Here is a 17,639-nt window from a genome sequence, read left to right as displayed (position 1 = left end):
ATATACATATAAGTCTGTTCTCCACAAGTACCGGATGGCAATGATCGCGCGAGCAAGAGCGAAGACGAAGCGCTTGAATGCCGAGAGTCAGGGACAAAGCGACTATTACGCGCGGAAAGTGCCGCTGAATTATTCAAGCTATTCTTCTGTTATGCACAGGCGGTAGAACAAAGAACTGTGATACATCAATATCTTGCAAGTGGAATAACTAATATCGTTTTACGTGCCGTGTAATTACATATTATATAGGCGCCGTCAAGAAATAGAACAATGACGGCGCATCCATAGATATATCGAGCCGCAAAATAACGTTGCACGCCCCGGTTTGCGTAACAATGATATAACAGGTGAATATAGAAGAAAACCGATCAGCGTGTGCGCGAATTTGCCGAATGGAATTTTCGAAATAAAGCCGGAGCTCTGGTGTAACTATGGTAATGACTCCGTGCAAAAATGGTACGGGCAAAAGGGCACGAAAGGAAAAAGCGTTTGCACGCGATGAACCGGCATGACGACGGGCCGATAGCTCTGAAAAGCAGGGGGCCTCGGGGCGGATTGCACGAAAACGATGACGCGCAGGCGAGTATCATCGATTCGACATCGCCGTAACTCGTTTGCTCGAGTAACGGCGCAGTGCGGTAAATCCGCCGAGAAACAACAACCGCGTTTTGTTGAACTCGGCAGAAATAGCGAATTAAGCGATCCTATCTTATCGTCGCTAGAAGCGATAGCGATGATTGCCCATTCGGTTCTTCGCTGTCATATCCAGTCATTATTCGATTCACCGAGGCAAACTCGATGATCACGCACTTGGCTTCGTTCCATCAAGCGCCTTCTCGATATTTACGGCAATAGAATGATTACACTGTTAGATCGAAGGAACAATATGGTAAATCCCTTTAGTTAAAAATAACATTTTATTATTTTTAACTTCCATGCATTTATGTCAAAATATAAATCCATCTATTTCTGTGGTTAGTTTTTCAAAGTCCTTAATAATGCATGCATTTAATAAATAATAAGTTAAATTTCAGTCAAATTTAATTAATTTTCTTCATTAAATTGTTTAACTCTATTGTTTTTTTAATCAATGACATACTGAATAGTAGAATGGCTATTTATAGGAATGATAAAAAATAACTCGAATTGGATATAATTTGACATTATTAATTTAATAGTATAATAGATGAAAGTCTTATTAACTGAAGAATTGAACAATTAAATAAAAATTTGATGACACAACTAAATACTAAAAGCGATATTTTCATTACCTGGAATGAAAGAAAGATATTTTATATTCAAAAGAGAGAAAAAGGATGAAGTATATAAACTTGACAAATTTTTTTCTAGAAAGACACCTAAGATAGATCGAGTCCAGTTTCCATGTCTTGATATATATCCATCTTATCTCACGTTTTTATCTTGTTATTCGCTGTGTGTTAATTAAATCTTTTAAGTTGCTTAATATGTACCAAATTAGTTCTTCTGTGATCTTCTATAAACGCGGAATTTCAAATGTTTTTTGTTGTAATCTGGAGCATTATTTGTGGCATTTAGCCGGTGTTTGACTTTCACCGTACAATTTTGCGTCCTTCGCTCGGTTGCGTCTCTTTCGGCCAATTGAAAGACAGCGACGAAAATGACAAGCTACACAAACACGTGCGCGTGGCACGAATTAATTAAAACACAGCAGGGTGAGACGCGGCGTCGCGTCGGCGCCGACTCACGGTGTTCCGCCTGTGATAAAGGACAGGGAAGCGTCGTTATTAATCCGCGTAAAATTAATGTCTGCTTATAATGAATTTCAACTTCGTTCCGGGAAAGCCACCGTAACGCGGAGGGCTATTCTGCTCTCTCTCTCTCTCTCTCTCTCTCTCTCTCTTTCTCCCCCCCCTCTCTCTCTCTCTCTCTCATTCTCGTAACGCCCGAAACGCGGACACTGCATAAATTAAAGATACCTCAGTGTGCTGCCTCGACTCGCAAGAAGTTTTAACGATAGCGCTTTTTTAGGTGCGTTATTACGTCGCTCTTAGATAAGTCAGTATTAAAATAAAGTTTCGGTGCATAACGGAGCATTCCTACTCTCTTTCTCTCTCTCTCTCTCTCTCTCTCTCTTTCTCTCTCATCGTCCTTCTATGTATCCTCCTCGCGCATATGTCCATTATGCAGTGAACTATCGCACTTTACGGTGTAATTTAATTTCTGGGTCTTAGTATGTTATAACACGCATATTCATCGAGACCTTGTTAAAAATTTTACTATCCCACTTTCCTACGTGAAATATGATAAGGAGATGAGACTTCGAGTCTCGTGATTGCGCGGACTTATCAAACTATGTAAATTTAATAATGGATCCCGATCGATAAACGACAAAGTCCGCACAATTTGTAAAGCGGATTGCAAAATTTCGCGAAAGTGGAAGTAATATTATTAGACATTTGATAAATAGAGTGATCAAAATTTTTATTTTTGAATGGTTCGTGAAACAACAAAAAATTGGAACAAATTTATCATGTTACTGTGCTCTTATATTTCCCTTTTACCAGCTTCAGAAATAGTCTGTGGAAAGGATATCAACGGAAGTTACAGTGAAATTAGCTTGTCATATCCCCAGAAATAGCGCTCTCCGCATTGTCTGGTACAAGAACAACATAACCCGCGCTAACACGGTAATACATAGCCCGCGCGAGAAGGGTGTCTCTTAATGTCGTTTAGAGCAAGAACAAGGTAGTTTCGGGGTTACACTGACTGATAAAGTGGCATTGTTCGCATAAAGTCTCTAATCCGTGTGAGATTATGTATATTATATAAAGAAATTCTTAATGAAGATGATTTATAAGGAACCTAAAAGCTGAAAATAAATAATATGCGTCAAAGAACACAAATGCAACATAGAACGTTACATGATATTATTTTTTATAGCAAATTATCATCAGTTCAATATTTTGTATCATTTCAATATTTTGTAAATTTTTTTTTCACCGATTATTTTTTATAACTAAAAAATTGTTATGTCCTAAAAGTTTTTTTTTTTATAGAAAAAGAACTAAACATTTTTTTCTGTGTAAGAAGACAGATTTACAAAAGATAGCCTAGCTACAATTTTGATATAATGCATTAATAATTTTTATTGTTACAAGATACCAAACGTTGTAATGCATTATTATCACAAGCAGACCTGTGTCGATTGTTCAAAATTCTCGATGCAAATTTTAGTACAACCGGTTAGGTCACCGTAGGCGAAGGGCCTACAATATTCGTGATCGTTGCTTCAAACTTAGCGAGTTCCGTGAAGAGGCGACGGCTCCGACAGCTATGCAAAGCCAAATCCCGGTGCAATTAATTCTCAGGCGAAATCGAAGCACGATCCTCTCGATGGAATATAATCGCGCTCTCCTGGCCGGCGTCACGACCAAAGGTGACTCGTCGAGAGAAAGGTCGCTTATCTCTCTTGAAGCCGATCGTGCAATTCAACGGTCGAAGCTGGAGTACATACGGAAAGCGAGGAAGTTATTGTTAGGCAATGGACGTAGTGAGAACCTAGCAACGATCGACAATCGTCAAATATCGTTCAACGCGTCGCGTTTCTCACGATTAAACTACGAATTAATCGGACGAGTTTTACACTTGTCCGATGCATCGACAATCGAGTCACTTTTCTTCTCGAGTTGAGGATAATAGCGTAGCGTCACATCGTTAACGCAAAACGCATTCGTTATCGCCCGTTTATTCGGTCCCAACTGCGTCAACCCATTGTATTTTAACGATTTCAATGACAATCACGTGGAAGGGCAACCCTATGTGCATGTTTTTTGCTCTGCGCAAATTTGACGCTAATCGATATCTCTGGAAAGCGTAAGTAAAAAAAAAATATATATATATATATATATATATATATTTAGAAAAAAAGGAATATGAATAAATTGTTACTTTGAAAAGGAGAATTAATATTCGGGCGGTATGTTAGCGTGATTTCTTTCGAAATCACGACGCGTAATTTATTTGTAGAATATATACGTAATGATATACGAGCTGAGGTCATAAATATTACAGCATCAGAAAATACGGTAGAAGGGAAGAAGACGACATCGATTTTCGCTTGTAATGCTCTAAAAACCACACACAATGTGTTACACTGGCGTGTTGTGGGCAGCTCTCCCTTATCTAATCCTCTTAGGGTGATCTCGAAACTCGGATTCGCCTCGGACCTACGTCACTCGTAGCTTGCTTCTGACAGGGCATAACAATTTCCACCAGATGAACATTACCAGTTTACCAGTTTACTTTGCGAGGTATATGCAGAATCAGGAAGCAGACCCAAGTCCTTCTTCGTCTCTTCCCCCTTCTCCAATTACGAAAGCTTGCGAGGTTTCCGTAGAAAGTTTCGGTTTGCCCGACGCTTCTCGTGCGCGCGTCGCTGACTAAACTGTTTAGACGTGTCCTAGGACGGGTGAAAACTTCGAAGTGACGTTCGAATTTTGGTACTTACCATGTCGGGTAAAGATATTGAAAGCTGTAAAGGATCGACAGGCTAGCGAAAGGGTAAGAAGGTAGACGTTACGGCTGGGTCGCAAGTTGAGAAATATACTTCGTCGTGTCGGGAAGTTAGAGAAGTTAAGCAATATATTTATAAATGTGTGCGGACATTCGATACATGTACAGTGAATTGGTTTCTCAACATTGATGCTCTATGCATATAACTTCGACATTTCATAATAAACTATTAATATACCCATCATTTTTCGAAATAAGTTATAATAATTTCAAAATTTAGTTCTATAAATAAATTTTAAAAGTTCAAACATTTAGCAATTTTAGTCGTCAATTTATAACTCAATATGCTTTTTGCTTCTGATTTGGTGAACCCACAAAATAGCATTTGCTGTCATCAAGCCACGTTCTATCTAAGTTTAGACGCATCAATATTTCGCCATTAATTTCAGCACGGAATAATCTCTCTCATTTCTGCACAGAATATAGTCCCGGTTTTATTCTATGAATTAATATGTATGTACCTATAAGAGATCTTCGTCTTACGAACTGTCTACGGGTAACATTTACGAACGCAGAACAAGACAAGACCGGCGCGGCGTCTAGGATGTTCTAGCCTCCACATTTAATCTGGTACTGAAAATTTCAGCTCGTCTCTGCCTAGGAATTCTTACTCTTAACCTTTTTGCTCTTCGCGTCCATTCCCATTCTCCTGTCAGCGGCGACGACGACAACGACGACGACAACGGCAATGACGACAAAGTTAGATACCGACCTCTACTAGTCGTTACATGAGCATACTTATGTACTCTACATACACATATAGTCTGCTACGCTTAAAAAATATAAGAGTTGAGCTTAAACCCTCTAAGGTAGCTCCGCAATTTCTTCCTAGTTTATCTATATTGAAAACGCGTCGGATTATTAAAATCAGAAATTCAATTTGAGTATATAAAGACATCGATTTTGTTTCTTTTTTTTTTTTATATTTAAAGAACAATTTTAAATACAAGTTCACATTATATATCTAACGAAAAACTGATTTTGCATAAAAAACGATAGAACTTATATATGTAAATGTAATATTTTGTAAACAATCTTTTGGCACTTAAATGAAACGATGTAATTAAATTATTGAAAAATATTGATATTTATATCAATACTTATCAACTCTTCATGGAATAATTCAATAAAACGATACATATATTATTTGATGTCATAAAAGCATTTTTTAAATCGTATAAGATTATATTAAATTATCGATTTTATTAAATTCTCGAAATGTACAGTTTATAAAAGTCGTCGGTTTTTGGCTCAAATATGTCAAGAGGAGACGAGATAAAGAAAACTAGAAAAGGAGGGTAAACTAGCAGACATCGTAACAAAATATATCTTCCATTATTTGAGCATCTAGCACGATCTACTTCCAATTCTTAGGATCATCCAATCGCAGCACAATTTTCCAAGCTTTGCCAACCCTCGTCACTACTAAAAGCTTGAGTCGAAGGTCGACGCGATACTTTTCTGTAAAAAGATCCGCGGTAGGTCGAGTAACTATGGTACCGTTTTTTTAATACTTCTTTGTACGCTTGGCAGTAGGTCAAGAGATTTACCGATTTAAGCGTGAAAGAAGTCTCGCATTTGAAAATGTTCTCTATTCAAGTCGGGCTGCATATCAGTAGCGAGTAATATTGAAGTAGCACTTGTTCAGAAGTGATCTAACATGATCTAACAAGCAAACCTTTGCAACAGCTCTTTCATCTATCCTTTTAGAAATTCGAAACTATAGAAAAACTTAGAAAATTCTATCATAAAAAGAAAGAAAAGAAAGAGATGTGTAATATATTGTCATAATTAATCGTAAATTTAGCAAGAAAATAGATTATGATGTTGTCTCAATTTCGATAAATAAATGTTTCAATTTGATATGGATTGATATTGATATCACCAAAATTAAACAAATAAATTATATACAAAAGGAAAACTCAGTAATCGAATATAAATAACCTCCTATTTTTTTTCATATAAACTTTATAAATAAATGAAATTTCGCGCCTTTCCTCTTGTCTTTTTAAATTATACTCATGTATCAATATCCATAACTCAAAATCATTCCTTGATGCTTTTACTCCGAAGAAGCGTATTCCATGTTCTTTTATTACCGACAATATAATCGAACACTCGAGGAATCGTTGTCGTGCATTTCCAGTGACATCGATAGCACCCCCAGGCGACGACGTATATACTCGCAATTGACATTTATGCGATCTCACACGAGCTTTCTCTCTCTTTTTCTGTTTCAGTCGCTGCTCTGAAGCTACTTCACATAAATGTTCCGGCGTACACCCTCAGGGGCAGGAACGCGCTTCTAGAATGCAGGTGAGAATGTTCGCCATAAGCTACACAAACGTCAACTGCTTTCTGCGTGCGCGAAATAGACACAGTCGCTGTGTCGGCGGTGATGCGTGCAATTGTCTTAGATTATTGTAGTGCTTTATCTTATAAATGTATTATCAGGATTTTTTTTCCTCTCAAAAATAACGACATACATGCACTTTGAAAAGCAAATGATTTCAAATCCCGAAATAGTATTTCGTAATATCGACAAATATATTGGTAGACAAATATAGCGTATCCGCAAAGTCCATCATATACAAATTACTTCGGAAATTATTAACGCACAGCTAATTTTGTAATTGAAAATACGTTGACTTAAATAGTAGAATTTAAGGATTTAGTCGATAATTAACGTTTAAATATGAAGGTAATTTTAACTGTCTTTGCAATGTACCTTCTTTCTATAATATAATAAATTCAATTTCCGTGTTTCCAAAAATATCCGATAATCCTTGCAAGATATATGGACATAATGTCTTTGTGCATTAAGCTAAATATTTCACGTTATATTTAAGATGACTTACAGCTTTATCTTTTCATACATATAATAAATAATAATTTATTTAATATTTAACATAACATTGGAATATGAAAAAATAAATATTAATCAGTTAAAAAGAATCTAATGCATGTAACTACTAATAATGAAAATACATTATGTTCACAATTTATGACCTCTAATCTTAAAAAAAAACGTATATTCATACTTTTAAAGAAATCTTAAATTATTATTTCTTGTAATTTACATTAGTTTTCTCTCTCAATGAAGCACTCAATTATAAAAATATTATGGAGAATTTCGCCCTAAAAAGTCAAAGCTTTTATCCGCTTTTGTTCACAAAGCATAGTCGAGTTAACAGATATGCACCGCCGAGATGTATTTTGCGAATTATCGATCGATACACTCTTATTTTATATTTGCAAGAGATATAATGCGCATCTTATTGAAACAAGACGCTACTTTACCTTCATTACATAATTTCTGCATTCCTCTTGTCGGCATACCTATTAGCTTCCTTTTGTTCCGGCACATCCTCCCTCATTATTCTCTCCAATTACAACATCCGATTTTACGTATCTAACAGAATCTCGTTCAGCGAACTTTGTTAAAAAATCTTTAATATCCTTTTTCAAACATTAAGTTCAGGATCGCTAAAAGCGAGTTGAGAAAACAATTTTTTTTTTTTTCATGAAAAGCATCTTTTTATAAGAAATTTGTATTAAGGTGAAAAAAAAAGAAACAAAAAAAAAATATTTATCCTATTTAATATATCACTGAAACAAAAGCAGAAAATTTATTTTTTTAAGAAAATCCCCAAGGAAAAGATTTCTTAAGATTTTTTTAACATTCATCTTTACGATGTTAAAATCAATCATTAGAAAATAATGTTAACAAGAAAGAAATAAAAATATATATGTTGCATAATCGGGTTTTAGAATCTCTTTCCAGTGCTTACTCTCCGCAATTTGCCATGGCACGGGCCATGATTATGTTAGTCCTGTATTGAATAATTTAATTGATTTATTCCATTAATCAAGTTATACGCCTGTGCCTACGTAAAGAGGACTTCGAGAGCTAATTTGATCGGTTTTCGAATGACCGGCCTGTAGCACGATCCCTCGCAATAGCATGCTCTTGCCGCGGCATAACAACGATAAATGATCGGTTCGGTGGTATAGGACTTGCTAAATAATTCGCCCGGAGTGTACGGTATACAATAAAACCGAAATATCGCGACATAATCACTAATGTATACCAACCCAGGTTCCAGGCCAGCGGGCGTGAATTCTCTATATGTATGCACAACATGCAGGGAGCGCGGTGTGCAACGTAACCGCTGTTCATTCATTACAAAGCAAATGGTAGGACGTAATGAAGGACTAGACCTCCCAGCGGATAGTAGATTTTACACGTGCGCCGGAAGCGAAAAACTATACCATCACTGTTGCATCGACGGGCGCGTGCAAATTCCATTTCCATCCGGAATTATTAAGACCGCGAGCGGTAGCAGTGCCACAGAGAGGAAGATACGCGAGGAGATCGAACGAAAAATAGAAAAGAAACGCCGGCGGGATAAACCCGGCGGGAAATGCAGCCACAGAGGAGACAATACAGAAGACGGAACAGTTTCTCGCATTTACCCCCGCGAAGGTAAATCGTGTAAGCGGAACTCATAAAAGCATCGGTAAGAAGCGAAGCAATAAAGTACGTATCGAGTTTGCGGTTAATGTTAAAGGAAAACGATAAATAAAATTACAAATAAAAGCGGGAAGAAGAGAGTGGATGAACGGATGCGGAGATGTTGCGGGGAGGTTGCGAGATGCAAGAGAGAGAGAGAGAGATCGAACAACGAAGAAATCTCGATACTTTTCAAGTCTCTTCGTAGTTTATTTATTTACTCGCCTACACGCGGAGATAAGTCCATGCGGGAAAACTTCTCGCCCTTTCTCCTGCTGCGCTTTTCTCCCTCCGTCTACGGATTTCTTCCTGTTGGAAAAAGATGCCCCTCGACCCCTAACTCGGCCGTGAGTCTCGTAACTCTCGCGAGATTTCTCCGCTCAAGTTCTTCACAGACGTTCTGGACTGCCTCGCGATCGTTTCCTCTAATCTTCCGAATCGGAATTCCATCGCCGACATTGATGGTTGCTGTTGCACGACGACGGATCGAAGCCGTCAGCAGAAAAAAAGAGAAAGAAAGAAAGAAAGAGAGAAAGAGAGAGAGAGAGAGAGAGAGAGAAGTAAAAGGACGCACCGGGAGAAAGAAACAGCGAGCTGTTAGTCAGCAAAACTCGTTTCAGCTGAACGATCCGTCATCAAATATGGGAGGAGGAAGAAAGAAAGGAAAGGACCAGAGGGAACGAAAGAAAGAAGAGAAAGAGAAAAGCGATCGCCAGACGCAAAAAGGAATCACCTTGAAGGTCCACCAAAGGCCATCGATTTCCCATCCCTTCGCGTGCACTCGGAATATACGTGACAGATCGATCAGCCCTTCGTGGTATTCGCGACGCGAATGCACGATAGTCCAAACGTGCGATATGGCTTGTGTATTCAATGACTGATTCGCAATCGATTCATTTTTTATCATTTTGAGCAATAATAGTAAATTGCAACAATAAATATACATTGATAAAAAATCAGATAAATCCAAAGGAAAATGTTGAAAATTTCATTTTAAGAATGTGTCCATTTGCTTTTTAAATGACATAATATTTCTTTCATATTTCCTATTTTCTTGCTTCTCGGGTCAATTTATATATTTCTTTTCCTTCTATATTTCTTACGTTTTTTATATATTAAAATTTTTACTTAAGTGTCCATTTATATAAAAATGAATGTATTAATTAAATTAATTTATTTTATCCTATGGTGTGCATACACAATGATCCATCGCTAATCGATGGAGAGTTAATGTAATAGCTGAGGTAATAAAATATAGAATGTATAATTTTGCTGAAAGATCTAAAATTTTGCTGACTATAGATTTGGAATTTTGAATTGTTAAGATAATTTTGTTGAAACTAAAAAATAATAAGGAATTACTGGCAAAAGATGTCTATATTTTAGCTATTAATTTGAGTTTCCAACAAAATCATTCTGATGGTTCTGTAAAATGATTTTCATATTTGTATCCAGTAAAATTTTAGATCCTTCAGTAAAATGATTTTCTCTGTATAAAAAGGAATTATTATAAAATAAGAATAAATCGATTATTAGCGTTTGTCATCAAAGACAAGATTTTCAACTGACTGCCTACTGTCAATTTATAAGTTCACAATCTGTCTGCCTCAATACATTCTCACCCTTTCTTGGCCCTTAGGTTGGGACCATCCCGGTTACCCATGCCATCTGCTAGATGGATGGTAATTGCATACCCTAAGTTATCACGGAATCGAAGTTTCTTCCGGTAGGAAACGACAAGCTTCACGGAATCTCTATTAGGAGGGCTCGATCGAAGAGCCGCGTGGACGTGTACTACGTACACACCACCCAGTTTGTGTAAGAGTCTTGTAGTCACCATGTTTAGCTTGCACACGAACGTTCGTTCTCACGTAACCGCGGAATCACCTCGAGCGGAGGATAATTAAAGCATAATTATATACTTTGGCGAACGAAGGAGCGGAGGATGGGTGTAATGACGTTTAGTCGACACGTCGTAGATTTAAACGTTGTAATTGATGTGATACTTAATTAACAAGAATATGATCAATATGAGATATCATTGCTTTTGAAGAAACTTCCTAAAAAAACTCCTTGAATATTATGCAATAGCAAAATATTATACGTTATGATAAAAAATATTGAAGAGTGCAGTGACAAAAATATATTTTCTGTTTTTTACAAGCGATATTCAAACAGTTCTTATATTATTCGTACTACACTAATAAAATAGTTATTTTCTTTATAAAAATAACAACTAAAAACATATATTTGTATATATATATAAGAATAACAAATGAAAACATATATTTGTGTTTCACGATGTTTCAATCCTTTAATAAAAATCTTTAGTAAAAATTCTCGCTTTTTGCTTTACGTACAATTATAAAAATCGAAGAAAAGTAAAAAGTAAAATCTATGGTTTTCATCTATCTTTCATTTTTTTTGCAAATTATTTTGTATATTATTCGTATTAAAATAGTTATTTTCTCCATAAAAGTAATAAATAAAAACATATATTTACGTTTAATTGAATTATTTAAACAATTTTTTTATTATCTATATTAAAATATTGTAGGTATTTTCTCTATAAAAATAATGAATAAAAATATATATGTTTTAATTCTTTAATAAAAATCGCCTTCTTTTTCCTATATAGGCAATTATAAAAATCTAAGTATAAAAAATAAAATCTACGATTTTTAATTATTATTTAAAATCAATCATAAAATTAAATTAACAAAATTGTTTTTTTTTTAATCATAATTTTCATTACATCACAATTACGAAAAAATGTGGTGAAAAGAAGAGTGGTGGTAGAACAGAATTTTAAATACGAGAAATTTTCGAACAAGTTTTTTTTTAAATCAATTTTAAATGAAGACCTGCCATTTTTCTGACAGAATACATATTGACTTCAAAATATCCCTATTGCTTGTTCATGTTCATAGTACAGATTTAAAAAAAAAAAAAGAAAAAAAAACAATAGGTCTTCACTCTAAACTGACACGAGAACGAATATTGTTATTCAAAAATGTCTCTTGTTCACAACTAGCTCTGTTCTTCCTGTGCCGTTTTTACACGACGAGAAATCATCTTGACGTATTTGCAGTTACAAAATTCGAACAAACGAAATTTATAGGATCAACACTATATAAGATACGATTACCGTCACACTTGACCTTACATCTAATGCCAAGATATACATCGCCGAACCGCTCCATAAATTCGGTGCTCCTAGAGCTTGCCCGTGTGTCGCGCAAGGAGCGAAACGCATGAAGAGCGATGAGCTTGCCTGAAACTCGGCAAACCGTCCGGTAACACATCGATTCGATGACCGAGCCGTGAGTTATTGGATTTCAAAGTTCGGAAGTAAAATTCGTCACATCGACCGCCGGCGAATCGGCGACGGCAGTGTATGCGCGGCACGTACCGTCGAATTGACTATTGCACTTTGAAACTCAATAACTTACCAACGAGAACCGACGCGACGCGCTGCGATATTGAATTCAAACTTTCCTGTTATTCTTATATGACGGACGATTTATCCCGGTAGAAAACATTTTCTCTTAGACGTTTCCGCGGTACTAAGATCCAATTCGAGATATGTTCCTCGCGCCCAAGCAACCGCCAAGGATTCCGTTGCTTGACAACATTTGACTTTGATTGCGATATTTAAAAATATTTTTTATTATATTTTCCAAAATTTATTTATCATTATGTATTTATGAACAATGCGTTAATTTATGGATAACGGCAACGGTATTCCGCAAGCTCGATAGAATTTATGTATTAAAGCGTGACACGGATACTTGTTTTGCGCAAATTCCATAAAATATGGCATGCAGTGTCATTGCACGTACGTCGTATGAAGCACTTTACGTTAATCTGCTCCATGCATATGCCGCGCACGGACTTCCCCGTCTCCTCTGTAATATATCTCTATTTTTCGGCAAACCTTCGTGTGCGCGAGAGCCTGAAATAAAGATACCATCTGTTTAGCTAAAAAGGATACAAAACAGTCTGTCAGAATCGTTTACGTAGTAGTCGAAAATTCCTGTAACATGTTGCAGAACATAGTCTGTATTGTTATTGTACTATGGGTACTATCAGTCTCAATTAATAATTTCATCACGAAGAAAATACTCGCATTGGCCGGATCAGCCACGGCTTTCACAACTTTATTCGCTATCGAACGGGTATCGTATTTGCCAGGGGAAACAATATGCTCCCCACGTAACGTCGTAAACGAGACTGTGAAAGCGCGCGAAGCGCCTACAAATTGGACCATACACTTTTTCCACGGTGTCTCGAGAAATCATGGAAAAAGTGAAGCGAAACGTTCTTCTCTCATCACCCTTCGATCGGCGACCCTCTTACGCTTTTACTTTTTTTCTCGTTCTCTGTCACGGGTACTCTTCGAAGTATGTGGTTCCGCTGTCGCATTGACTTTCGCGTAAACCGAGATACTTCAACTTTTCAACCTGCTCGTCATTTCGTTTCATTTTATAAGGTATTGTTCCCACACGCGTTATTGCACTTGTTTCCGCGGTACTTCCAGTTCGATGTTTTAAACGAACCCGGGGGAGAAGAGGCGGGAACAGCGACGCCCGCATCGCAAGCATTAATTGGATCCTACTCGACTCAGACAGCTGTCAAGGAACTCGTAATTGAATTTCTGAAACATTAATCCGACTGGCACGCCGATCTAGCGGCAGAGAATGAAATCTTGAGACAGCAATAAGAGGGAAAGTGTGAGAGAAAGAGAGAGAGAGAGAGAGAGAGAGAGAGAGAGAAAGAGAAAAACAAGTGGAAGTAATCGCACTCGGTTTTCCTTTCCTCCTTCTCACTTCCTTCACGCTAGATCTCGTCATGTTCTATCGAAATTTACAGTAATCAGAATCATACCATGCTCTTGGCGGAGACAAATGTTAATTGTGAATTCAGAAGTAATTGAACCGTTAAATGTGTGAATAAAAATGAACAAAAGTTACATGAATTAATGAATAAAATAAATGCATACAAAGAATACTTTAATCGGACTTCGTGTTTAACTTATTCTTGCATGAGATAAAAGTTCAGATTTTGCATTTTTAGAAAATCATTAAAGTTATAATAAACATTAAATAGATAATTTTTTATTTAGTGTTTTGATAAATTTTTCTTCTTCCTTATAAAGAAGATATAATTAATTATTTCATATTTTAGAAATTAAAATAATCTCTTATCAATAAACGTTCTATCTTTCTTGAGCGCAAGGTAATATTTGCACACACACACACACACACACACACACATTTGTAAAATTGCTCTAGCAACATTTTGCACCATTAAATGATTTTCTAAAAAGAAGAAAGGAAAATATTGTTTTCCAATCTCCCTTATTTTTTTATGGTTTTCCTTTATATTTGTAAAGGCTGAACTTTAATCGTACACACTTGATCGCGTATTAGGATCATGTACAGTACAACAGCAATGTAATAAGTTAGAAAGGAAAGGAAACGTGCGAAAGAAAGAGAATTCTACGAACACAGTATCTTCTTTGTCCTGCGATTTCCACATTTTGACTCCTTATCCTCTTACCACCTTTCATGATACCTTAATCCACCACTTGAGTGTGGATTGTAGCAATGAACTATCGTATGGTCTTTTAAAATTGTTCGGGTAAATCCTGTTTTACAGAAAAGTAAGATCTTATTTATAATCAAATCATATATATAAAAACTATATATAAAAAAAATCCTATAATTTATAACTATTCTATGTAAAATTATTAATTTAAAGGATGATTAAGGACACAGTTATTAAAAACGAAAACCTTCATTTTGCAACAAAAAAATAAACGCACTTCAAATTATCAATAATTTATAATAATTTAATTAACTCGAGTTAATTAGATTTTCAATAATTGCATTATTTAATTCATATTCCAAAGTACTCTCTTTTATCACAAGTATTTCCGCCGCAATGTAATTCACATTGATTTGATACGTTTAATTTAACTGAGAAGTTTCATATCTTCACTGTGAAGATACACAAGTATCTCGAGGAAGCGCGACCATATGCTCTACTTGGAGAATTATTTTGTCAGAGGCAGAAACTTCTAGCGAAGAGAGATTCGTAGCGATATTGACGTTTCACTTCTCCAAACTGCAAAGATATAACGAAGCTTTCAGATTTCCGTACAAATTCGCAAACTCTTACCTAATGTTGCGTACTTAATTAGGACTTTTGAATCACGATACACTGCGTGTAGAGATAGGTACTTTGGAAGGACCCTTGCAGAAAGACCGGGCGTTTACGTAACTTGATCTCGCAAAAGGGGTATCTGCTGGAGCAATTTATAATAACGTTCGTAATGATCGATACTAGAATTTAATTTACCTAACAGCAATTCATCTATTAATTGAGGAAGATATTGAAGAAAAGAGTGTTTGTCGATTTGCACGAGACGAGAATATTTTTATTTATCTTTAAGAAAATAATAAAGCATTTAAAATGCGTAAAGTACATCAAGATAATAAATTTATTTAAGGAAGACTTCTCTTTCTAGAATTATTACAATATTTACTGAGTCTTTCATTTTTGAATCATCAAATATGCATACCTCATATAGATACGTACCTACATTTTATAGTAAAATTAATTGAGAATTTCTTGTGTAGATCTCGCGACCCACTTTTTAAAACAACAAACATTCGTGACCCATCTAGTTTTAAATATGAAAAAGCAGTGGTTAGATAAATAAATTATTTATTTATTACTATTATACTATTTCCATTTTTCAATATTTGGGGTCGCGATTCATACTTTGGGATTCTCAACTATTAATTAATTAACTGAGCCAAAAAATCAATATTAATACCCACAGAATACTGTGAACAGTAATATTACATTAATATTATAATTTTCCATTCAGCAATATAAATGAAATATAGCACATGTTGTATGTAATAATTATATTGTTGAGTAAAAAATTATAACATTGATGTATATACTATAATATTTATGTTCTGTGGATAGTAACGGGACAACATAAAAAGTAATCGAGAAATATTGTATGTTTGAAAACTGCTAATTATATCTTTTCTCTTTCATGTGATAACAGGATACGTCAATATGCAAATGAATGTTCTAAACAGAGCACGATTATATCGAAATATCTTGTGTGATATACACATAAATTACAAATTAGTTCGCTCTTGTCGACACAAACTTCTCTGGTCAGTTTATTCGACGTTTATATCGTCATCTCCATAGCAGCAATTTCTCGCGCGTGCAACTCACCTCTCTAGAAACGAAAATTATTCGTGTTTGTGACTAGATCGTCAACCATTTCATTATCGGTTTTCTAGAAATTCTGCAGATATTTAAATTAATCGAGAAACCTCGAGTGAAAATGTCAGATAACAATAGTACTGTTTAAATTTTTTTAAGAAGAATTCCCATCCAATTATATTCATGCCAAGTTATATTAATTTTGCGTCGAGATAAATCACACAATTAAATAATAACAAAATAACTGTATATACATATAATAGTCACAATTAAATTCTCATGCGTGCAACAAAGCAGGTAATCATAGGCAGATACCAACAATATAAACCCTGCTTTATCATTTATGATAGTATAATATACATGCATCTTAAAATGAGAAATAACACGCGCTATTGTATAATAATTAATAAACCTTCATTATACTAATCGCATATCCATTAGTGATAATATGTAGAAAATCATGCGATTGAAATTGTTGTCACATTTATATATTTCTATTGTGTAGACGCGCATAAGTTATCGCGAGATTGACTGCCTCATTTTAATTAATATTCCCAACATGTTTATTTAATATGACAAAGCTTTGAAGCAGTATACCGCTAATTTGTCATTAGTTAAATTATTGGACATTCTGCATGTTTGAACGAGGAATTTGAGGCTATATATATACGTAACCAAAAAGAGCGTAAAATACTATTATCTTCTGACAAAAGAATTTTTTTATTTTTCTGTTTTCTCTCTCTCTCTCTCTCCTTTTCTAAACCGTATTATATTAAATTCTGACAGTTTGTGTATAAATAAATGCGAGAATGTATTTTAGTATTTTCGCACCTACTTGATAGCGCGCAGTTAAAATTTATGATTGGTATATCCTTCCCAAACGAAGATTCATCGCTACACGTTGGTTTCAACATTACACGCACTCCTTCCTCTGTATAATTTCACCACAGAGAATTTCCTATTACAAGTTCCACAGACCTCCATTCTCGCGCTGTCTAATCGTTGAATTTCGCCTCGATTGCCCCGCGAATCTCATTCATCATTGTGACATTTCCTCGATCTTACTAGCCCGTGCAACTTGATTCTACGTTTATCAAATTGCAAATTAATTTCAAATTTTGCTGCGTACGAACGCAACTACCTTTTTAAATAAAAAAATATATTTATATATACAGCGCCCATATAATGTTAAGTGTTATTTTACACAAAAAACGCAATACCATTTTAATTTATAATAAACAATTTATTAAATAAATGAAATTTAAATAGGAGATTATGTTTAATTGAAATAAAAATCGCACATTACCTGATATTT

At 35.3% G+C, this 17,639-nt stretch overlaps 1 protein-coding gene across 1 annotated transcript in view; it reads left to right on the top strand.

Moving 5' to 3' along the window:
* Positions 1-17,639, top strand: part of LOC108751693 (cell adhesion molecule 2-like) — a 92,552-nt gene that overhangs the window by 31,905 nt on the left and 43,008 nt on the right. Inside the window, exon 3 of the mRNA XM_018491999.1 lies at positions 6,795-6,870. Coding sequence (XP_018347501.1) covers positions 6,795-6,870 — 76 coding nt within the window. The remainder of the gene's footprint in view (positions 1-6,794; positions 6,871-17,639) is intronic.

The sequence above is a fragment of the Trachymyrmex septentrionalis genome, unplaced genomic scaffold, assembly GCF_001594115.1.
Source record: "Trachymyrmex septentrionalis isolate Tsep2-gDNA-1 unplaced genomic scaffold, Tsep1.0 scaffold51, whole genome shotgun sequence".
NCBI lineage: Eukaryota > Metazoa > Arthropoda > Insecta > Hymenoptera > Formicidae > Trachymyrmex > Trachymyrmex septentrionalis.
The sequence above is the reverse complement of the archived record's forward strand: the minus strand, read 5'-3'. Positions and strand labels throughout refer to the sequence as shown.